Source organism: Lissotriton vulgaris, unplaced genomic scaffold, assembly GCF_964263255.1.
Source record: "Lissotriton vulgaris unplaced genomic scaffold, aLisVul1.2 SCAFFOLD_3147, whole genome shotgun sequence".
Classification (NCBI taxonomy): domain Eukaryota; kingdom Metazoa; phylum Chordata; class Amphibia; order Caudata; family Salamandridae; genus Lissotriton; species Lissotriton vulgaris.
Window position 1 is genome coordinate 5,309 of NW_028255459.1, and position 25,552 is coordinate 30,860.

At 47.0% G+C, this 25,552-nt stretch overlaps 1 protein-coding gene across 1 annotated transcript in view; it reads right to left on the bottom strand.

Moving 5' to 3' along the window:
- Positions 1 to 3,574: 3,574 nt before the first annotated feature.
- Positions 3,575 to 25,552, bottom strand: part of LOC147659115 (phospholipase A and acyltransferase 3-like) — a 186,919-nt gene continuing 164,941 nt past the window's right edge. The window contains exon 4 of the mRNA XM_086951963.1: positions 3,575 to 4,562. Within this exon, the coding sequence (XP_086808089.1) occupies positions 4,455 to 4,562 (108 nt within the window). The 3' untranslated portion in view covers positions 3,575 to 4,454. The remainder of the gene's footprint in view (positions 4,563 to 25,552) is intronic.

Sequence of the window (25,552 nt, forward strand, 5' to 3'; positions counted from 1 at the left end):
GGGGTGAATGTATGACATTGTTCTGCATTCTGTCCATCAACTGTTATTTTTGCATTTGTCACCCCGAGAGTGACGGGTATGCCCAGACATGGGTCCTGTGCTCTCCATGCCACTGGAATCAAGCTATCCTGGCTGAAGAGGGGTGAAACACAAAACCGGTCCTAGGATGCTTGTTTCCAGTCCAGGGAGGACCTGGCTTGGCAGTTCGGGCTGGACTGTTTCCATGAGGTACAGTGTCACAACTGATTTGCATGTGGCTGGGTTCAATCGGGAATGGCATAGTGAGCAAAAATACAATGGATTAAGGCCAAGATCTCTGTACTGAGGTGAATGTCTGACAGTGTTCTGCATTCTGTCCATCAACTGTTATTTTTGCAGCTTTCTAAAAGTGGCATTTCAGAATTGTGACTTAAAATCCGACTTTACAATTAAAGAGAATTTTAAATTACAATTCCTCAGATACCAAACACAATATTACCACTTGATCCCAACAATGTTATCACTTAGTAAATGTAATAAGGCAACCCTATGGTATCCTATGATAGTGGTAGCCCTCACCGCAGGGAAATACAAATGTGTGAGATGTATTCACTACCATGACATTTAAAACTGATTAGTACATGTCCAGCTTTTTAAAGACAATGCATCCTGCCCAATAGGCTATTTAGGGCCTACTTTAAGGGGTTTATGTGTTAAAATGGGGTTTGAGGCCTGGCAAAGACAGATCAATTAGGCAGTTTAAAACTGAACACAAGCTGGAATGGCAGGTCTGAGACATTTTTTAAAGGGGCTACTTAAGTGGGTGGCATAATAAGCGCTGCAGGCCCACGAGTAGCATTTAATTTACATCCCTGGATAGATGTGGTACCGCTTTACTAGGGACTTATAAATGTAAATTAAATGTGCCAGATTGGTGCAAGCCAATTTGACTGTGATTTAAGGAGAGCACAAGCAATTTAGCACTGGTTCGCAGTGGTAAAGTGCACTGAGTCCTAAAAGCCAACAAAAACAGGTTCAGATAGCAAGAGGGGTGAAGGCAAAAAGCGGTGCTATTATGTTAAATATATCAGCTCTGTGTAAGTATTGGCAGAGATGCTATGAAGAGTTCCTAAAGTATAGGCCACACTTGTAGTCTAATAGCTGCCTGGTACCATTATCCATTAAACCTATCTACATCAAACCCATCAACCCCTCAACCCTTTCAATGCTGATGAGTTTTCAGAGCACATTTGTTCACTTGCAACACTGGTGCCATTTGAAATGAATGCCTACATTTAGTCATTTGCTTCAGTCGAGGGTCCTTGCTGTGTTAAAACCTTGAGGAGAAAACCTCCACTGTCACTTGAAGGAGAATGGTTTTGATTTACCAACAGGCTAAGCTTTAATACACTTTAACTAATTAATATCATGTCTTAACCAACAATGTCGTAGACAAGTCCACTCTAAAAAGTAACTACTCTTGGCGAGCAATTTTCCAACTTATGCATACACTATTGTCCAATCATTCACAGATTACCACTTCACCAGTCCAGGAAGGGAACATCAAAGCAAATGCATGTATATTTCAAATTTAATTTTAAAATGAAAAAATTATAAGCATGTACATCACATCACATTAAAAATAATGAAACCCGACATCCAATAATTATACACAATGAAAAACATCAAAGAGAGATATGATCAAAGATACATATTTGTCATTTACAATGGTTATTTGGATAGAATCAATAACAGTATGACCCTCATTTGATTTGGTACAATCAATACTCTGTTCCTCGAATACAACCCAACATGTTTCGCTGGTACCAAAGCAGAATAAAACCACCTTCTTCAGGACAATGAGTTATCTACCCCTCCCTTATGAACAACCCAGGAGGCTCACCTTCAACATCAAGGTGAGGTCGCTCGTATAGGCTATTCATAATTGTATTACAGATGACTCGGCTGTGTATCCTAATTAAAAACGATAATATTAGTCCATCAGTATTCAATCACTCCTTTTGACCTCTTCTCATGTGGAGAAACAAAGGGAGGATCAGCAATACGATCCTAATAAAAAAAGGCCATTGTTTGAGTCCGTAGGGATCTATGCCCACATGCATCAAGGTAAATTGCATTCGCAAACGGTGCGAATCGCAAAATTCGGCCGTTTGCGAATGCAATTTCCTTTTTTGGGATGCATCATGTTTTTTTATTTTTTCGCAATTTAAGGAATTGCAATTATGTTGCGATTTCTTAAATTGCGATTGCATTTAAGAAATCGCAATTTGTGATTTCTTAAATGCAATGCGTGAATATTTTGTTTTGCAAATTCGCAAATAGGAAGGGGTAAATTACCATGAAGTTGAACTTCATGGTAATTTGCTAAAAATTTCAAAAATGCACAAAAGTTTCATTTTACACACACAAATGTTCTTAAAGTTAAATTTCAGGGGTGCAGGGGGGGTCCATGGACCCCCCTGCACCCTTGAAATAGCATTCTCATTTTGCGATTCCTTAATTGCGAATCGCAAAATGAGAATGGCTTCCCATTCATTCCTATGGGCCTCTAGGCCCATAGGAATCAATGGGAAGGGATTCCTTAATTGCGATTCGCAAATTGTGAATCGCAATTAAGGAAAATTAAGGAATTGCAAAAAATATTGCGATTTCTTAATGCATAGCATTTTGCGATTTCTTAATTGCGATTCCTTAATTTTGGCAATTAAGAAATCGCAAAATGTAACAATGATGCATGTGGCCGTAAGTTACTCCATAACCCACCTAACTAGGTGTGGACGTATTAAAATCAACCAGGTTCCGCTGTTCAGTCGGTCCTTCTATTTGACGATTTATTATCTAGAAATTTTCTTTAATTGTTGTCCATATGTTGATTTGTCTTGTGGCTACGGACCTCAAACGTGGCCAAAATAATATTCTATCCGTGGACTGACTCACTCCGTACATATATGCATGCATTTGCTTTGATGTTCCCTTCCTAGACTGGTGAAGTGGTATCCTGGGAATGATTGGACAATAGTGTATGCATAAGTTGGAAAATTGCTCGCCAAGAGTAGTTACTTTTTAGAATTGATTATAGTACCCTGACTCTTGGTCTTGAGGGGGTCCCTCTTGCATATTTACACGTAGACAAGTCCACACCACACTCTCGTGCAACTAGCCAAGTATCAGTGGTAAATTAGATAGCAAGATGTTGCTCTGTAACAACAACAACAACATTAAATTCAACCAGCCTACCCTTCCACGGTACAGAAGGCTCTGTGCACCAGACTACTGCAGATGCTACTAAAACATGTAATTCATCTTGCTTCCTAAGCAGCCATCACAGCACCAAAGATCCCCCCACTGACAATGTGGCAGTTTAATAGAAAACTGACAGTGCCCTACCCTTCCATTGCCACCAACCTTGCACATTCCCTGCCCGAAAACAGACTTGTCTCACCAAGCAGGGCCATCAGAAGGAGAGGTGTGAGGGGATGGGGGGAGGGGGTTGAGCAATTAGTTTATTATTCGCCAAGACTCATACTTTTTCAGGGCCCCGTGCTCATGCGTCAAAATGTATTTATAGATTTTGAAGCAAGCCTGTCCTGTTTATTATTGATGAGGTAGCTAACATGGCTATTCTACTAGATGGTATCAGATGCTAGAGCTGCCATGTTTGCACATTCCCTGGAGGTTATTTTTGTGTGAATTAGAAACAGGTGCTCATGGTATGCGGGACTCTGTAAATTAGAGTATGCTCATCACTATGCCCTGCTGTATGCACACAAGCACCACAGGACCAACGGCAACGTGCCACCCTTAACACAAGCTTTCTAAACCTCACCAGCTTACTATTGACGGCATGTTTTACAAATTCATATTTGCGCGCACCAACTGGGTAGCACCTTTAGCTTCTGGCTGACCGTGAAGCAGTATGGAACCATCAAAGCACATGCACAATTAATTACGCAGCCCAGGTGTGTACGGAGATGCAAGCTCCAGAATTCAGAACAACTGCTATCGTTCAAACCAGGGCAGTCCACAAGAGTGAAGGGGCCATTTCAGTAGATGGTGTATGCAGTACAAATAGTGGTACCATACAATAACGTAATCATTATATTAGATAACTGACACACCACATGGTGATTTTTAGCCCACATTCAGCTTCTCTCTGAGAGAAAGAGGATAAGAACTGAAAGTGAATGGAAACTGAACTCCTGGCCACAGTAGAAAGAGGCAAACAGATGAATAGGGAGGGAGCCCGGACATAAACCGATTGCCAGTGAATCTCCCACCGATATGGGGCCCCAGACTGTAAAGACACAGTAGGTGTGAGGTTATGCACATTTATTTAAGGGTGGACCAGGTGGGAACAACGTCCTGCCAGCGGAAGAAATTATTCCGGGGTGTTGACTGGCTGCTTGCTGAAGACGCCATTTTCTCTTCTGATGTTCAGCTTAGAGAAGGATTTGCTACTGGTTCTGTCGTCTGTTTCTATGCCCCACGAATATTGCCACTCCCAGGGCAGCGACGCCAGCAGCCACCATGGCCAAGCCACCGGCAGCAACTGCATCTTCCACCTGAAAAGAAAAAGTATATTCAGCGACTTGAAACCACATCACAGCCATGTTGTAACCCAGGCATAAATTTTGCAACCGCTGGATTCATTTAGTTTCCCTTGACGTCATCCCATCCCTGTTATCAATTCCCCCTGACACTATTTTCTTGACCCTACGTTGCTACAATCATGGAGTCCATTCTGGATGCAAAATTAGGCTCTCAATGTTTCCTAACACAAGTCACCTCAGCCTGACATCACCTCGCAGCTCACAGAGCCAACTCTAACATGAATGCTCCAGTACTCCTCACACTCATAATTTGAGGAAGTAAGATGACCCCCAAAGCTAGACATCTGGCCTTTAAGGCTAAGAGTCTTATTTAGAGTGCAGAATATGGTTTGTACTTCATGAGGGCGACAAACTAAAATACACTGTTGCCTTGATGGGGTACCTGTCCTCGGCATTTAGAGATGTCCACTGTCCTGCTGGCATCTCCAGTCAATGGAGAGAACCACCGTCACAGCGGTTCCTGTTAATGTGTTGAAAGCCTGATGGACGGTACCGTCAAATTCACGGGCGTTCAAACTTTTTTAATGTTTTTGGTTTTTCAAAAACTAATGACACTCACATCATGGGATTTGTCTCCCAGGCAGTGGGAGGGGGCATTTAAATCTTTTCACTGTCCTTTGCTGCCAGGTTTTACCCACTGATGACGAACACTGAAAGCTGGCATTAAATTGGGCGGGTGGTTTAATCACCAAAACTCAGACAGACCATACTCCGTCAGGTTGTCAGAACACTATCTCCTCGAAGGAGCCAGAGTAGGTTCTATCATCGAGATACAGAATGTTCGCCTGCGTATAAATCAGGAAGACAGACCGAGGGTTTGGAGAAAGGTACTCTGTCACAGCTGCAACGGAGTACAGCCCCCACTTACTCTAAATCAGGCTCTACATTTCTTATCTAATATGCCTTCTATGAATCAGACAGATTCAATAATTTTAGACTGCAATCTGGATTACATTTTATTTTCAATTTTCATTTATAACAATCAAGGTTTGGTGAGAGGAGAATAAATTCTGTTTTTACATCATTCCGTTTTAGGTATCTATTTTTCTGCCACTATTGATCTGCCAGTTAAAGAGATGGACAGGATTAAGCAGTCAGATAGTGCAGTCTCTTTAAGGTATCACCTGGGTATCAACTGCTTAGGAATGATCCCAAATCACTAGGTCGATGTGGAAGAACCCAAGAGATTCCGCACACATATTAAACAATAGGGTACCGATTTTAGACCTAAGGGCACCTCAAGTTACATGGGTAAGTGTAGGGAGTCATACTTCAATATCAATTAGAAAGATATGACTAAAACCAGTGTCGTACATAATTATTAATTCTGAGCATATCTTTGAGGGTCCAGAGGAGAATTTCGTGATCCACCATATCAAAGAATGGTTATACTCTAAAAGCATTAATGGGCGACTGTCAATGGTATCAAATATATTGGGTGGCACCTACTACTGCCACCATAAAGGATTTAGTGCTGTGCCCCAAGAGAAAACCTGATTGATATTCATGAGTAAGGCCATTTCCAAATAATACTTAAACCGAAATGAATTCAATCTTCCATGATTTTCATAAGACTTGTGATAGGATAGGTAAGAGCTGGATAGTTGTGGCCATTGCTTGCTTTTTTCTAGTTTCAATACTTATGATTAAATTCACTAATCTGGTAGCATTATACGGACTGACAATAAAAACAAAAAGTCCAAATACATTACCCATACCCCAGCACATCATAACATGGGTATCGTCTAAAATAAAGTTTATTACCAGGGTGTTCAATTCACTCAGATTAGGCCTGCTGATACCTTGACTAAAGGTCTAGGTTTCAAGTAAACTAAAGTGTGGGTTGTAGGAGAGTCGGGTCTGCTTCCTATGGTCACCCCCACTTTTTGCTGTGATTTTCTGGTTTTTCGACTTTAGACTGGCTGTGGCACTGCTAATCAGGACCACAGCCTAGCTGTTCTCTCACTAAATTGATACCATGTACTTTAGGTACATACCAGATTGGTTACAGGGTCACCTCTGTGAGCCCCTGTATAGTGTACCTTAGGTACCCAGGGAATAGGTGCATCCAAGGCCTACCATGGGCTGAAGCATGTATTATGCCACCCCTGGCTGGGCCTCCAAACTGACACCACAGGCTGGTCACCCAGCCTGGGTAAGGTGGTGTAATCACCCCTTACTTAGATATAGTATACCTATGTCTACCTTATATATAGACACCTATAAGTCACTCCTATGGCAGGCCTTGACAATCCTGGAGGCAGAGTGCTTGGTTTTATGTGAGAGGGTGCCCTAGCATGAGCTGAGCCCCTCTGCAGCTTTCGGAACCATCTCCTTATAGCTGTTTTATGATATAGCCATACCATATACTCTTAAATGCATTATAATCCTTGCGGTTAATGCTAGTTTTGGTTCGGCTTTATCAAAACATGTCGTGTAAGGTGTCAAACACTTTGGAATACTACCCCCCCCCCTATCAGTACTGGTGGCGGGGGTAGAATTCCACCCTTCTAGAGGGAGAAGACATGTAGTTACTGCTAATCCCGGTTAAAGTAAATCAGAGCCTCAGCATCACAAAATGGATGCTGCTGCCACAGACACGAGTCTGACCTCCTGCTGCTGGATGAAACTCTGGCAGGGGAGGCTTGGACAATAGGTTTCCTGTCAGAGGAGGTGCCAGCACCTCCCCAGACAGGCTTTAGTGTATTGGGGCAGGGAGGACTGCATTCAGCAATGCTTTTTCAGACACTGCCTGGGGCACACAAGGTGCTCCATGCATAGCCCGATTCAAACCAGTTGCTGGGGCACTCCAACCCCGCTCTGGCGCGAAACTGAACAAAGGGAAAGGGGTGTAACCACCCCCTTCCCAGGTCCACCCATAGGAGGGACCTAGAAGGTAATCCAGCCCCTTTTCTTAGTATAAGTATAGGAGCTGTGTCCCCAGGACTTGGACTTTAGATTATCCTGGAACGAAACTTTGAAACAGAACTCTTGGACCTTCGACATTCTATTCTGACTAGAAGACGGAAGACATCTACCTTGTGGTCATGGAGTGACCACCCTGTGCAAACAGGCACCACCAGTAACTTGCCGGTCTGCTTTGTCGACGCTCCTGCCGGAACCCGAAGACTCAGTGACACAGGAACTGGACTTCCAGACTTCTCTGACTCCGATCCACATCCACAGCAAAGCTGAGACCCGTGGCGGACACGAGAGACGTGGAACCGGACACCCTGGACATCCTGTATCGACTCCTGAGGTAACTCGCAGTTGTGCCTTGTGGTACGAGAAGCCCCAGACCCGAGCACCATTTGCACCAAAGCTCAGCCCTCCACACTCCACGAGTGCCGCGTGGGGCCTGCTCTTGCATTTCAGCTCGACGCGTCTTCCCGGTTCCTAGTCCGTTGGCTAGTGAGCCCCCCGAAGACCTTCCTTTGAATTTAAACTGTTGGCCTAGTTGCTCCAGGCTTGCTCCAGCTTCCCTGCAAAGGAGAAGCGCCCCAGACCTTGCAGGTCTGACTCGAAGCCAATCTTATCTTCCTGCATAGATTGCGTTTGCCAAGGCTTGTTGGGTCCAATCCGGATACCGATACCACAGTCAACTAGATCCTTCGTGGGACAGCTCGAATCCAGCTCCTGGTTGTCGTCGACATCTCCTGGACCTCGTGTCTGCAGAGACAAGCTTCACCTCACTACCTGAGATCATCGCGACATCGCCTGGTTACTTCATGGACACTGGCTAGTGACCCAGACTCTGTCCCCTCTGCTTTCAGGTTCTTCAGATCTTCAATACACCCTTGGCTCCACCCGGACACTTTTCCTCTGGTCACCTGCAGCACTTCTTTGCAGATCTCCATAGAAAACATTGACAAAACCCGATACGAAAAGACACCTAAGCACCCGGCTTCCCTGGGTGAGGTAACACAAGTACTCCGGTGCTCCTGTGGGTCTTGACTCTCGAAGTGTCCTAGTCTAAAGGGGTTTTGTTGTAGTCCATCCGGAAGTGCCCTTAAACAGTAACTTTGTAACTTCTTCGTTTCCCATTATAAGTCAATGGTAACTTGCCGCTGTGTTTAGACACTGCACGCGTCGCCCGTGGGTCTGCTACTTCCTAACCTTTGGTTGTTTAGTGTAGCCCCAGCGATTCCCTAGGCCCTAGGCCTACTCACTGTTTCAGATGTGGTTCTTATACCACTATTTTAGTATATGGTTTGTGAGGCCACTATGGCAAAACTGTATTTGTGCAACATATCGTATGCTAATTGAGTACGTTGTGATGTACTTTTACCTCTGACCTCATAAAGAGTCCAGAGGGGTTGTGTTTAGAATAAATACATGTATATTTGATATATACCTTGTGTGGTGTCTTTTCATTTGGTATTCAAAGGATTATAATTGGTAAAACAAACAGCTTCACATGCTCTTTGGAGGCTTAGTCTATGACTGCTGGTCCATGCTACCACTAGGATAGCTGGCCTATAAGGTTGACTTTACAACCACCATCAATAAGGGTCAATTTAGACTGGTGCAAGGTGCCCACTTGAACTAATGGACATCATATGCTAGGCTAACTTCTCACATGGGTGGAAGGGAAAAGAGCTGACTCAAAATACGAGATACTATGATCATAAGAATATATCTCCTTGAATAGACTCAGCCCTCCCATCAATAGAAGAGGAAAAATATTAGACCAACATTAGGAGGCGCAACGGCCCTGGCACAGACAAGTCCATGTCAATTTGCAACTCAAAGAAAATACAAGAAAGCTATGGATGGAATGCTTGAATTAATTTCAGCCAATGTTGCCCACTGTCATATCCAATGAGACCCAGCAACATGCAAATTAGCCTTCGTCCTGCTCTAGCAAGGAAAGTCCAGCCCAAACTGCTAAGCCAGGTTCTCTTTTAACCGGAACACAAGAAACACAAGACAGGTTTTAGCCTAGTAGGGTCTGTTCAATCAGGTTGCAGCTTAGCTCTAGTGGTGCAGTGAGTATTCAGCATAACCATTGCACTTGTAGCATCACAATGAAAAATACAGAAAAGGAATGGATGGAATGCTCTCAGCCACTGGTAATTACTTGGGGCCGCATCCCAATTTGTTTTTTTTTGTGTGTCTCCCATGAAACAGTTATTATTATCGTTTATTCATTGAAGTGGACACTGGAGCTAATGTTAGGATTATTTTTGATCCAGAGAAGATCGTAAGAGCTTCACAATGATGGTCCATGATTTGTGGGATGCTTTTGAGAAGGATCCCAACCTCAAATGTGCCCCAGTGTCTCAAAAGTGATTCACCAGCAGTATCCTTCAATGTTTCTCCTCCTACCTTTTCACCCAACACCAGTTTGTTCACATAGGCACCTCCAGGTCCCAAAAGATTCCTATCACCTGAGTCCCTCAGAGTTCCATACGGTCTTCTTTCATCTTCAACCTCTACATGGGGCTGCCTGATGCTCTAGTCACAGATAACTTTTTATGTCAAGTTGTGTTGGATCCTCGTACATGGAACCAGAGAATGTAAATATGAAATTGATTTTAAAAAAAAGTGAAATAACACAAGAGCTGTATAATTAATTTGTATATCTAAGTTTGCTGGTAATTAAAAAACAGCACTAAACTCAAGACCAGGCGCCTTTGTATTATTTAAATTTCTGTGTCCTGCCTGGTAACATAGGACAAGACCCCTGAATTTGTACAACTACTCACAGATAACAGCATCAAGATTCATCAATATGCCGATGATAAGCAACTCTACTTCAAAGTCTCCTCCGCTTCAGACACCCAATACGTTATTCACCGCCTGCACATCATCCAGAGCTGGATGTCCAACACGTAACTGAAGCTCAATCCAACCAAGACAGTATTCCTGTTATTTGCATAGAACAAAAAAACTGAAATACTACAAATTTGGCTCAATGGCATCAAACCTGATGGCTTAAAAACTCAACTTTAACCAAATGCCAAGATATTTGGATTCCCCATGGACACAAAATCCTAGCTTAAGACAAAATCCTAATTTAAGACTTCTAAATGCCTTCTGTGAATACCAAAAGTAGTAAGTTTAGGATTTTGTTGTAAGTTAGTTCTGCAAATCGGCCCCCAGGGTTCCCTGCACAGGGCTCTGTCCAGGCATGGACAGGCACAGATGGGCTTACTTTTGGAGAACCAGAGGCGCGTCTGCACTGTAGCCACCATTAAGTAGGATCTGGGAAGGGAGAGGAGTGATGTGCAGATGGATGATGGGAACTCCATTGATGTCACCTTTTGTGCAGATAGATGATGGATAAGGCAACGCTAACAATTATCATTTATTAGTGTATTCGTTTATTTGTATACTCTATGATTTCTGGAAACTGGTGAAGCTTCAAAGACCTCAGATATCAGGTAGGTAGATCTTGAAAATTGTTCTGCCTTGCTCTGATCAAGGGATTTGCTAATCCATACATTATTATTATTATTATTAAGACTTGTATTGCGCAATGAATCATCCCAACAGGGATTTGGCGACACAGTGCTGGTGACTAAGACAGGGATTACGGCATTTAAAAGAGCCAGGTTTTTAGGAGCTTCTTAAATTGTTCCAAACTACGGCAGGCGCGTAGCTCATCCAGCAAACGATTACAATGGAGAGGGGCAAGATGAGAAAATGCGTGTCCTCCTGATTTGGTTTTCTTGATTTTACAAGGGAGAAGCAGATTTTGGTTGCCAGATCTTAGTGCGCGAGCAGGTGTGGAGGCTGTTATTTTCCTCCTTAGGTAGAGCGGACTGGTCCCTTGTCGTGCTCTGAACACCATCACCAATAGTTTAAACACAGCACTCTTCCTCACAGGCAGCCAGTGTAGCTGTTGTAGAAGAGGGCGGGAGGGGGTACGCCTTGGTTTATTAAGGACTAACCCGGCCACTGTATTTTGCACTACCTGTAGTCTTGCTGCAAGGTCATCCCTAATTTTTACCAAAAGCGCGTTGCCATACTCTAGTCTACTGACTAGTAAGGACTGTGCTAGGGTCTTTCTGTCCTTCACAGGGATCCATGGGAAGATTTTCCTCAACACCCGATACTGATTTCATCTGCTCCTCCAGCGAGAGCATGTTGTCTATCAGTATGCCCAGGTTCCGTGCCTGAGCTGTAGAGTTAGGTGCCTACCCCAATTCCGGTGGCCACCAGTCCACAGACCAGATCTCCGTGGCCTTTACGAACAAAAGGATCTCTGTTTTATTGGAATTTAACTGCAGAAAGTTCTCGCTCATCCAGGTGGCGATTTGCAGCATACAGGTCTTACATTTTACTCTGGTGTTTTCTGGGTCCTTCTCGATGGAGACAATCACCTGCGTGTCATCCGCATATGAGATTGTCTCAAAGCCACAGGATCTGTGTAGAGAAGTGTGACCAGTGATGTAGTCATTAATCAGCCCTCTGGTACAAAATACATGTAAATCTGTATTTCAACGGAGTTCAGTTCCACAGTCATGGCCCTCGCTCAAAAGTCGACATCTAAAGTCGTTGGCGTAAAGTCTAGATGCCGACTTTTTAGCGAGCGCCACGACTGTGGAACTTAACTCCGTCGAAATACAGATTTACACATATTTTGGACCAGAGGGCTGATTAATGACTAGATCAATGGTCAGCATTCTCTACACCACTAGGCATTTATTGCTGGGATAAGAGGGAGGCTTTTCAGCAGCATGCATTTTGATTGTGGACTATAGTACAAAGCCTAAACATTATTCCAATCACTTTTGAAGGGTCATTCATCTGTATACTATATGTCCTGAAGATGGTCTAGCGGATATAGACAAGTTTAGACCGAAACGTTGACAACCACACTTATTTTTGCTTCATTGTATTGAAGACAATGATATTTGTTTAGTCGGGTCACATTTCCTTATGAATATTTTTAAAAGTTGTTCACAACTGTAACAATGAAGTATTTGTAACATCAAATGATTGTAACTTCAAGTTCAAGTGCAAGTTCAGAAATTTGTATAGCCCACTACTCACCCAGAGGGTCTCAAGGCGCTTGAGGGAGGGGGGGGGGGGTACTTTACTTATCGAATATCCAAGTTTTAAGTTGCTTTCTGAAGGAGAGGTGGTTCTGTGTAAGGCGGAGGTGGGTGGGGAGAGAATTCCAGGTTTTGGCCTCTAAGTAGGAGAAGGATCTTCCCCCCCCATGGTGGATCTGTTGATGCGCGGAATAGCGGCTAGGGCCTGATTGGACAAACGAAGTTGGCGGGTGGGGGTGTAAAAGGACAGGTGCGTGTTAAGGCATTCGGGTCCTAGGTCGTAGAGAGCTTTGTGTGCGTGGGTGAGGAGTCGGAACGTTATCCTCTTGCTGACGGGGAGCCAATGGAGGTCTTTCAGGTGACCGGAGATGTGAGCTTCGCGGGGGATGTCAAGTATGAGTCTGGCTGAGGCGTTTTGGATGCGTTGGAGTTTTTTCTGTAGTTTGGCTGTGGTTCCGGCGTAAAGGGTGTTTCCGTAATCCAGTCGGCTTGTGACCAGTGCGTGGGTGACCGTTTTTCTTGTTTTGGTGGGGATCCAACTGAATATTTTTTTGAGCATGCGTAGGATGTTGAAGCATGATGAGGAAACGGCGTTGACTTGTCTGGTCATCGAGAGGGAGGAGTCCAGGATGAAGCCCAGGTTGCGTGCGTGGTCCGTTGGTTTGGGTGTGTTTCCCAGGGCCGGTGGCCACCATGAGTCGTCCCAGGCAGAGGGGGATGATCCTAAAATGAGGACTTCCGTTTTGTCCGAGTTCAGTTTTAAACGGCTGTTCTTCATCCACTCGGCCACTTCTTTCATCCCGTCGTGTAGGTTGGTTTTGGCGGAATTTGGGTCTTTGGTGAGGGAGAGGATCAGCTGGGTGTCCTCTGCGTAGGAGATGATGTTGAGGTTGTGTTGGCACGCGATAGATGCGAGGGGACTCATGTATACGTTGAAGAGAGTGGGACTGAGTGATGATCCTTGTGGTACGCCGCAGATGACTTCGGTGGGCTCCGATCTGAAAGGGGGAGGCGGACTCTCTGGGTTCTTCCGGTGAGGAACGAGATGATCCAGTCCAATGCTTTTCCTTGTATTCCGACGTTGTTGAGGCGTTGTATGAGGGTGCTATGACAGACGGTGTCGAAGGCTGCGGAGAGGTCAAGTAGGATGAGGGCGACTGTTTCTCCGTTGTCCAGTAGTGTTCGAATGTCGTCTGTTGCTGCGATGAGGGCGGTCTCGGTGCTGTGTTTGGCTCGGAAGCCGGACTTTGAAGGGTCGAGGGATTTGTTGGATTCGAGGAAGGTGGCGAGCTGACTGTTTATTTATTTATTTATTTAAGGTTTTTGTAGAGCCGTAGTAACCCGTAAGCATCCCAGCGCTAGAACCTAGAGAATCGAGAGGGAGCAGCAGCGGAAGAGAAGAGGGATCAGGGGAAAAGGAGAATTTTTAAAGCTTTTCTAAAATGAAGAAGGTTTGGTTCAGCTCTTAGTTTCCGGGGGGGACTGTTCCAGTGCTTTGCTGTGTTTACCGAGAAGCAGCAGCCACCAGACCTGGCTTTTTTCACTCTATGGACTGTGATGAAGTTCTCTTGGTTTGACCGGAGTGATCTGGTAGCTGTGTAAGGAATGATGACATTTTTGAGAATTGGTGGACCTTTGTTATGAAGGAGTTTATGTGCCAGGCAGAGGGCCTTGAAAACCACCTCTCTCTGACTGGAAGCCAGTGAAGTTGCTTCAAGGCTGGTTTTGCTGATGATCTTGCTGGGGTGTTAGTAAGAAGCCGGGCAGCAACGCTCTAGATTCTCTGTAAGGTGTTGAATGTGGCTTCCGGGGCTCCCAAGTAGATTGCATTGCTGTAATCCAGCCTGGACAAAATAAGGCCCTGGATCAGCAGTTTCTGGGAGGTAGCAGGGGGAGCACCTTCCTGCATGCCCTGAGAAGTCCAAAGCATATTCCCGCCGTTTTTTTTGCCTGGACTCTGAAGGTCAGATCTTTCTCGAGCCATACACCCAGGCTCTTAACCTCGTCTTTGGGAGAAGGGGGATCACCTAGGTAGGCGGGCATGATGTTTGGTGGCAGGGAGGGTCCTTTTTGTCCAAGCAACAAGATTTCGGTCTTGGACCCATTGAGTTTCAGTGCTGAGGTGTTCATCCATCCATGGATTTCGGTAAGACAGCTGTGAAGATTGGAGGGTTCTTGGTTAGGGTGTGAGAGGGTCACCACCAGCTGGGTGTTGTCAGCGTAATTGATAATCGTCACTCCGAACGGGGTGACCAGCTCCTCCAACGGGGACATATAAACGTTAAATAACGTTGGGCTTAGTGATGAACCCTGCGGTACTCCACAACGGAGGGGGATCGCAGGGGAGTGGCTGTCATTCTCCCAGACTTGGAAGGAACGGCCGTTGAGGAAAGAGGCAAGCCACTTCAGGGCCGTGCCCTTCACTCCAGTGTCTCTCAGACGCTGGATTAAGACCTGGTGATTGACAGTGTCGAAGGCCGCACTGAGGTCCAGGAGAATCACTGCCACTGATCCTCCTGTGTCTAAAATGCTTCTGGCCTTCTCCACTGCCGCCAGGAGGGCGGTGTCGGTGCCCTGGCTTGGGCGGAAGCCTGTCTGGGAGTTCCTGAGCAGGTTGTTAGTTTCTAGGAATAGAGATAACTTTTTATTCACAAGTTTCTCCGCGACTTTGCTGTTTCCTGGGAGGAGGGAGATTGGCCTATAGTTGGCTAAATCCTGAGGGTCCAATGAAGGTTTTTTCAGGAGACCTTTGACAACAGCTGCTTTCCAGCTCGGAGGGACTTCTCCCTGCAGTAGAGAGGCATTGACAAGGGCCGTGAGCGGAGGGATAATAGTGGGGGCCACTTTTTTGAGGAAGCGTAAGGGGGCCGGGTCGCAGGGAGAGCCACTTTTGATTGTGGCAAACGTCGTGGCTACCTCTTCTATGGTGACTGGACCGAAGGTATCGAGAGAGGGTGCCGAGGAGTCAGCGGGCAGACTGTAACAGGGGGAAGGGCTGAGGCAGTCTTTGCCTATGCCACCGATGTCGATGGATGGTAGGGAGGCAAGAATTTTTTGGATTTTCTCATCGAAGAATGTTGCAAGCTTGATACATTTGTTTTCCGCGGATTTAGGGTCCATGGGTTTTACTGGGGGATCTGGGACGTGAAGAAGTTCTTTTAGGATAGCAAAGGTTTCCTGGGCGGAGCAGGATGAGTTTTTAATTTTTTCCTCATAAAATGAACTCTTGGTTTATGCAGAGCAAGTTTGTAAGTTCTTAAGGAGGACCGGAACCTGTCTTTCTTATCTGCTGACTTGTCTTTCCTCCATGCGCGTTCAGTTCTCTTGCATTCCTTCTCTAGAACATTCAGTTCGGGGGTGTACCAAGGGGAAGGATTGACTCTCTTGGCGCGTTTGAGGGTGCTAGATCGAGGTAGGAGGCAGTCCAATGATTGGGTGAGCCAAGCATTACATTCAATATCGGCCGTTATAGGGTTCTGAGTGGGAGAGGGGATGGATTTCCTAAGTTTGGATGCCCATTCTTCTGGTATGAGTTTGTGCCATCGCCTGATGAGAGTTCTGATTTTGGGCAGTTGGGGGGGGGGTATCGAGGTGCCATTCGATGGGGATCAGGAAGTGGTCTGTCCAGGGAAGGGGGAGGGGCGGGCGGGTTTTAAGGTCCTGAATGTTTGTAAAAATCGGATCCAGTAGCTGACCTTTGTCGTGGGTGGCCTGTGAATTCGTTAGACAAAGACCAATGGAAGCGAGGTCCAGCCGCAAATCGGCTGCGGGGGTGTCGATTGGGTCCAGGAAGTGGAGATTAAAGTCTCCTACCAGAAGGAAATTAGGGGACGACGTGGCCTTAAGGGTGACATGGTCAGTGAGCCTGCTGGGGAACTCGGCAAGTGGGCCTGGGGGGCGGTATACAAGCAACCCAGACAGGGACGTTTCTGGCGAGATTTGTATGGTGTAATGGCAGCTTTCGCAGTCTTTAATGTTGCCATCAGCAATTCTGCAGGTAAGGTGGTCTTTGTAGATTATAGCTAAACCACCTCCTCTGCCACACGGTCTGTTCAATGAGCAGATTTGGTGACCGGGAGGGAGGGCATTTACAATCTCGGAGCCGTTGTTAGAAGTAAGCCATGTTTCTGTGAGAAACAGAATGTCAATGGCATGATCTAGGATAAGGAGGTTTAACTCGTGAGCGTGTTTGACGAGCGATCTGCAGTTGAGGAGGCCGAGTTGAAGGCTACGGTGTTCAGTCTCCGTGCAGGGCGGGTTGCAGAGACTGCAGCGGATGAAGGAGTCATCTCCCATATAGATGTAATTACAGGAAGGGTGTTTATGCGGGTTCAAAGTCAGAAGCATGTCTCGGGTATAGGAAGGGCAGCGCCTTGGAGGAATGGGCATAGTGACCGGGCCATGGGCCGTCCGGGCCCGGACGGGCCCAGACGGGCTTGCCTTAGGCGCGCCTTTGGCGCGCTGACGGCGCGCCTGCTGCGCCCGTCCGCTGCGCGTACGAGAAATGCACATACTTTGTACGGGGGTTAGGGGCGTGGCCTTGTAAGGTGGGCATGGGTTGAGTACAGGCTTGCTCGCAAATGGCGGCAATGTCAATTTCCTATCCCGTGGCAGCGTTCAGATCCACTGTTGACGGCTTTCTCAATGACTTTGGCAGGGAATGGGAGGAGTGAGATGGGGCGGTAGTTCTTAAGCTCAGTGGGGTCTGCTGTGGGTTTCTTCAGAAGGGCGCTGAGTTCGGCATGTTTCCAGATTTCCAGGAAGGTGGCGGAGTTGAGGGAGCAGTTGATGATGTCTCTGAGATGGGGTGCGATGATGGAGTCTGCTTTGTTGAAAATGTGGTGGGGGCATGGGTCGGTAGGCGATCCTGAGTGGATGGAGTACATCAGGTGGATGGTGTCTTCAGTGGTGATTGGGTCCCAGGCGCAAAGGGTGTTAGAGGGAGGATTTGGTTCGGGGGTGGGTGGGGTGGACTGGTCTCCGGACTGGTTTTCAAAGCTGTTATGTATGTCGGCGATTTTGTTGTGGAAGAAAGAGGGTAGGGAGTTGCAGAGGTCTTGGGATGGGGTGATGTCGTTGGTGCCGGTGGTGGGGTTGGTAAATTCTTTGACGATGTTGAATAGTTCCTTGCTGTTGTGGGCGTTGTTGTCAAGTCGATCCTTGAATGCTGATTTCTTGGTGGATCGGATCAATGGGTGGTGTTTGCGGGTGGCGTTCTTGAAGGTGGTCAGGTTGTCAGTGGTTGGGTTTTTTCTCCAGGCTTTCTCGAGGGTACGACAGAACTTCTTGGATGTCTTAAGGTCATCGTTGAACCAGGGGGCTTTTTTGTTACCTTGCTTGATTAGGTGGTTTTTCAAGGGTGCTAGTTCGTCAATGCTGTGTGTGATCCATTGTGTGAGGTTGGTGGCAGCTTGGTTTGGGTCCGATGTTTTGGCAGGAGGGTTTTTGTGAAGCGAAGTAAAGAGCTGGTCGGTGGTAATTTTGTTCCAGTTTCTGCGGGGGATTGGTTGAGGGAGGTTGTGGGTCGTGGTCTTTTTGTAGTTGAAGTGAACGCAGCTGTGGTCCGTCCAGAGGAGAGCTGTGGTGTTGTTGAAGGAGATGTGCTTGCTGGAGGTGAGGATTGGGTCAAGCGTGTGCCCGGCATAGTGAGTGGGGGTATCAACAAGTTGTTCGAGTCCGAGATTGGCCAGGTTGTCCAGGAGGGTGGTGGTGTTGCTGTCGTTTTTCTTTTCCAGGTGGAAGTTGAGGTCTCCCAGTAGAATGTAGTCCTCAGAGGGGAGGGCGTGTGGGCTGATGAAGTCAGTGATGTCTTCGCTGAATCGAGTGCGGGGTCCTGGTGGTCTGTAGATGAGGGTGCCTCTGAGTGTGGTTTTGGGGTCGGTGTGGATCTGGAAGTGAAGATTTTCGGCGGCTGCGAGGTTATCGTCTGAGCTGGTCGTGATGCGGATGGAGTTCTTATGTACGATGGCGATGCCTCCTCCTGTTTGGATGGTGCGGTCTTTTCGGATGATCTTGTAGCCGTCCGGATTGGCTATGGCGATGTCGGGAGCTGATGAGGCGTTCATCCAGGTTACTGTAAGGAAGGCGACGTCCGGCGAAGTGGTGTCGAGTAGGTTCCAAAGTTCAATGGCGTGTCTGTGGACTGAGCGGGTGTTGAGTAGGATGCACTTCAGATGGTTAGTGTCGGAGCTCTGTTTTTAAATATTTGTTTGAAGATTTGTCCATATGCAAATAATTAGAATTGTATCCGAAGGAACTGAATTGCAAGCTATTAGATAGAGTTTGCCAACATTGAATGCAGAAATTAATGTGAATATATGATTTAGTAAATCCCTTGTAGGCTCACATACCTGCTACTATTTGAATTGCCCAAGCCATCAAGAGTATATTGGGTTACCCACTTATTCTTATCATTTTGCTCTGATCAAGGCAGGCACACTTGACAAAGAATGTGTCCAGACCTTTTCATGTTGGCCAAGTCAAGGTTAAAGCATTATTGGTACCTTTTAATTCTCATTTTGTGTTTTTTCGTAAGGTGTTGAGTTTTCTTGGTACAAAGTGTACTTACTTGGGGCATGCTTTAATATTTGGCCTGTTCTCTTCCAGTGCGACGGAATAAATTACTACCTCGCACTGATAGAAGTGCCGCTTGCCTACTTCTGAAATGTCCACTGGCCCAGCAGACATTTCAAGCTTTGACAGGAACCTCCGTCACAGCAATTCCTGCTAATACGACAAAATACAGGTGGTAAATTCTCCAGGGAACAAGATTCAACCAGAAGCCCCCAAAAGAAGAGGGGCCCCTCAAAACCCAGATTGCTCCGCAGGCCATGCACCAGGCCAACAAATACCATCTCAGCCAGTGTTATCGGATTCTCTACAGAGGTCCCCATTCTACTCACCATTTGAATTTTCCTACACACAGGATAACTTATTAAGGTCCATTATTGACTCCCTGACGATGGCCATAAATGCCCTGAAATGGCAGCCACAAAACCTTACAAGTAATGGCACTCACCATGGTGGACATGGCCACAAAGGTAGATAAATTCAACAAGGCCAATAAAAGAGAGAGGTCAATACAAGACTGTTTATGTCCTGACAGCGTGGATGAATTGTCATTGCTCCCATCAGTACTCGCCGCACTCGTCGCCAAACTGAAAGTCATAAATAATATGCATTTTGGTCCACACACCTCAGGGGACAAAAACCCCAAATAACCACGAAAAAAGGAGACAGGGGAGGAGGCTCCGACCCGAAATGTTCTACACAGCCTCACCAACAAATTAAAAGAACAGCCCAATACAAACAATGTAGCCCTGGATAGTGCTAAGGAGGGGGATACTCCCTCTACAACAATATCGCTTACCTGGAGAGACAAGAAACGACTAAGGAAAAGCCAGAAATAAATGAAAAAACAGTAATTGAAAATGGACTCCCTGAAAGCCTGCAATGAAGTCACAGCAAGAAAAGCCCAGTCGCCATCACCCACCAGCCCAACTAAACCTCTATATCCAATATTTTAAACAGGATTGTGACACTCGTGCTTGCCAAAGGAGGTCATCGCGACCCCATGACTACAAATAAGCTAACATACTCATAGGCCATCCAGTGCCAGGCTAGCAGTAACAACAAACCAGTGCTTTGAAGAGAATTGTCAGTCCCACATAGGCAGGACGCACTCCCTGTAGCATACATGCATGATGAACATTCAAGGCATCCAAGACAGGGAAGCCCCCAGCCAGGGAGAACACCCTATGACATGGTCATTTGATTGACTCGGAGTAGCCCTCCTGCTACATCACCAGCCACACATTTGACCAGCACACACTCTGCGAAGCCCCGCCTAAACCACACTGAATACACAGGAACCACGATGCCTGTAATCAGTAATGAAAATAAAGGAGAGAACCCAGCAAACAGAGGGGCCCATGGTCGGAAAAAACAGTGGGGTCTCTCTGACGGTCCATCAATGGGATGTTAGAGGAGGACCGGCATTACCTAGATTCAAGGGTCACATAACAAGCAACAATCGAAATTATTTTACGATCCAAGAACCTCAGTCCTCCGAGAGGACACGCCGGTGAACCATTCAGCCTGTTGGCACACCAACTACCCCGAACTGGCGCAGTCGCGAAATACACTCAACAGCCAGCCATAATACAGTAGGAGGGGGCTGCCCCTAAAAATTATATTCAACCTGCAGTATACATCCAGGGACAACTTAGATATCCTCAATCGAGCCAATATGCTAAAACATCTTCAGCCTTGTCCATCATTATTGTTTATCAACAGTGAAGATATAACATGGGTACAATCCGAAGTCATTGCTCCTCACACAGCGGCAGAGTCTACGATTATAACATGGCATGACGCCAGCACGTCTTTAATGCCCATGCCTCCTGGAGAAAGACAATATCTGCTTTATTCAGAAATGCATGAGTGGCCTCAATCCTTAGACTCTTGGTGATTCCTGACACTTTCCAGGACACTTTGTTGATGGTTTTATTCCAGCTTACCTCACCCCGGTTCTTCATATGCGTTGTGCTAGGAATATCTTGGGTTCTTTTGGGCAAGGTTAGCAGCAATACAGCCCCAATTATCGGAGTCCGGTGTGTGATAGGGGACATTGCTCTGGGTGAGGGTTACTAGTCGGGCACCATCCTGGCCATCTGTCCGGCACCGTATGTTAATGTTAGTAAAGTCTGGGGGAGCTTCGGCCCTCTGTGACCCCTTTAAAAGGCCCTTCTTGGGGCTATTTTTGGACTTTTGTTTTAGGACATGTGGGTTATTTTCTTTCTCCATCATCTGTATTAGGATTCCCCAGTCCACGAACTGACCTTTTTTGTTGAACACCTTTAACCGCCTAACCTCAGTGGCAATTCCGCTGTGGTGCGGCTGTTTAGTGGAGTGGGCGGGGTCGCATCGGCCAATGGATGTGCGCAGCACTATGGAGTTAGTGCTTACGACGGCCGTTGGCTGACACAAGTAGCTAAGGGGTTCACCCACACTGCTATCTGAATATGCTGAATTTCATAAGCCGGCCATAAAGACTAATCAGGAGAGGACTCTATATATAGAAAACACTCAGTAAGTCTATCTTTCTTGGAATTAAACAGCACTTCGGAATGCTTAAAGCATTAAGGCATCTTAAAAGGCCTCATGAGTTCAGTAGGAACCAAGTCGATATTAATCGTCAATGCCTACTTTACCACCCACAGAGCCAACACCTTGGAAAAACTAGAACAGCTGATTGGGCACTTGGAAGAACGAATAATTATGCATGCTGGCTCGGAAATGATTCTTCTGGGAGATCTGAACATGCACTATTTAGGAAGGGACAGCTCAAGTACCACAGCACTCAGCAAAACAACTCAGAGATGTAACACCTTCCTGCAGACGTATAATCTAGAGTCAGCAAACACTGTAGTAAAAAGAATAAACCTTGAGCCAACAACACACCCTCTTTTAATAATTTAATCACAATTGACTATTTCTTCCTGAGTCAAGGCCTAAGTGGACGCATCGCAAACTATGAAGTGATTAAACGAACTGAGAGTGACCATGCTGCTTTGCTGGCTTGCCTGGATGTATCAGTTAGAACCCGTGACCCCCTGCTTACATTGGGAATTACAAATGGTGAGTGTCACGTCGTCTCGCCTGACCTTTGAGACAGGACAGGCGAGCAGGAAAAAGGAAAAGGAAGTGAGGCAACAGGAAACAAGACTAGTCTGTAAGTCAGTCTGAGGCTGACAGGCAATAAAGATAGACGTAAATCAGAGCCTCCGCCTCGGTGTGTTTCTTTTCCAAAAAGGGTGATCCTGACAATGGCGACGAGGGTGGGATTCCCTTGACACCCACCAACCCTACCATCACCCAGCCGAATAGAGCGGCCGACCACCGAGCCCAGCAGCCTGCTTTGCCGGCAGCGCGAAGAGCGTGAAAATTCAAACCGACGCCGGCGCTGCCAACATCGATCTAACGCCAGAGGGGCAGATCCATACACTTACCGAGTGGCCTGAGCCGTTCCTGTCTGCGGAAGCGAGAACCGCCTGCCAACAACGAGGGAAGGGGAGCGCATATGCCAGAGCGCTGCCCCACGTGGTCCTGACTCGAGCGCAGTCCCGACTCGACCAGCCTGGGGATCCTGACGCGAGGAAGAAGCTGCCTACATCCGCAGTTGGAGACGGAGGGTGAGTCACACCCAGCAGCCCCCAGTGACGCCAGACTTGAAGGAAGGCAAGACCCTCGGCACCAAGTAAGACGCGAGACGTCCCGCGCGGCGGCCATTTTGAAGTCAGGCGCCGGCGCTTTACACAGCACACGTCCGAATGATGGCGGCCATCTTGAGGTCAGGCGCCATACATTAAAACAACACAGCCTAGTCGGAAAAGAGCGCGAATGTACAAAAAACACGCATAAACGAAGGCCTGGACGTTTTCAAAGCTTACAATCGACGTGCAATAAATCACACGTGCAAATTAAAATACAAAGTGCGCACAGAGCCACAGAAGACCCTGGAAACTCTCTAAGGAGATTGCAATCACTGCACAGCCAGGCAAACTCACTCATTCCTCTGAGGGGACAGTACAAATGTCCGACCTACATCCTGATAGCTCATCTGGTAACACGAGCCCAACTCTACAAGCAACCACAGCCACAGCGGCCCCGCAAGCAAACCCAGGAGGATCGTCCACTCCAAGCAACGCACCCACCATGGCCAACAACCCCATTGGAGCCTCATTCATGCGCCAACCGCTGCCTCTACCCCTAACACCAGGCAACAGTATGGGCCCCACGTGGAAACGGTGGAGTGAGGACTTCGAGGACTACATGATAGGGTCCCGAGTGGAAGACTCCAAACAAAGAATAGTAGCACTAAGAAACCTCATTGGTCCAGACATTGCACAGATCATCAAAGAACTACCCAATATAGCGACCGCCACCTATGATGAAGTAAAACTTGCTCTTGACAGACGATTCCTTCACAAACGCAATGTGGACTATGAACGACACACCTTCCATCTAGCCACGCAAGACAAAGACGAATGCATGAGCGACTTCATCATGCGCATCAGGAGGTTAGCACAATATTGCGACTTCGACAACTTCAAAACTGAAGATGCCCTGAGACTCCGCATCATCAGTGGGTGTCATTCCGAAACTCTCCGTCGACGACTGCTCAAGAAACCACATTCGCTGGAGGAAATCGAGGAGCTGACCCGGATAAACGATCAAGCAGAAGATTATGCCAAGCGAATGGGCACACATAAATCCGACCAGAAAGAGCACCACGCACTACGCGTTCAGTCACACAGAACATCCAAATCATCCAGACCGACGTCGAGCTCCCACAAATCTCATTCTTCCCGAAAGGTGCCGTCCAAAGGAAGCTCGCGTCACTCCACATCTGCCAAGTCTGCGCCCACCTGCTACCGATGTGGTCAGGACTACCCACACTCAGGACAGTGCCCAGCAATTGGCCAGCGGTGTCACCGCTGCGGGAGAGACAATCATTTTGAAGTGGCATGCCAAGCCAAGCGGTCACCCCACACATCATCGACCAGAGGCCGTGACACTCGCCATCGTAACACCCGCCACCATGCAAGAGTTATCAAAGGGAGGGATAGCCGATCTTCCAGCTCATCAAACTCCAGCGCCCAGTCCGCCTACTCTGGCCAGTCAAGAAGCCGCTCCGAGAGCATTCATCGGACCAGACATCACGCATCCGACTCATATCGATCACGCAGAGACACATCCAGCGGGTCTTCATCATTGCGCACCCCACCATCTCAAGACAGCGATGAATACATTTGCATGGTATCTGACCCGGACCGTCTAAAGCGATACCCGAAGCTGGACATCCTAATAGGCGAACATCCGGCAAAATTTGTCCTGGATTCAGGAGCATCACTAAATTACATTTGCGCTCTGGAATACTATAACATGAAACAAAGGCCCAAACTATCTCCTGCCGCCGTCCGCATCTTCACCTGGATGTCACGCAAGCCCCTACCATGCCTAGGTCGATTCCACACCACCCTCACCTTCAAGGACCGGACAGTCGACGCATATATCCATGTGGTGGAGGGTCCAGATGTAGCGGACTGCCTCCTCAGCCTACCAACGGCAGAAAGACTCAAATTAGTAGAGCTCCTCTACATGACAGAAGATGCTCCAGACATCACAGCAAAATTCCCAAACCTCTTCAAGGGCCTTGGAAAATTAAACCACTTCAAAGTAAAACTCCATATCAACGAGAAGGTGACGCCTATCGCTCAACATCATAGAAAGGTACCGTTCCACCTTCAACAAGCCGTGGATGATGAGTTACAGGATCTACTCCAGACTGACATTATCGAACGCACGTCAGGACCCACGCCATGGGTGTCCCCAGTCGTGGTAGTCCCCAAGAAAGGACAAGATAACAAAGTCCGCCTGTGTGTCGACATGCGCGCACCCAACACCGCCATCGAGCGGGAGCGCCATCCTGGGCCGCACATCAGTGACATGATTACGAAGCTAAATGGCGCCACCGTCTTCTCAAAACTTGACCTTAATAAAGGCTACCACCAACTGGAGCTCCATGAAAAATCGAGATACATCACCACGTTCACTACGCACCAAGGCCTGTTCCGCTACAAACGGCTGAATTTCGGCATCTCCTCGGCCGCCGAGATCTTCCAAGAGGCCATCAGACGAGTCATTCAAGGCATCCCCAATGCCTTTAATTACAGTGACGACCTACTGGTGTTTGGCAAAGACCAAACCGAACACGACACGGCGCTGGACAGAGTCTGCCACGCACTGCTGACCGCGAACCTGACTCTCAACGCCAGCAAATGTGAATTCCACAGAGACACTCTGAAATTTTACGGACATATCTTTTCCAAGGAGGGGATGCGACCTGATCCAGAGAAGGTAGTGGCACTTGCAGAC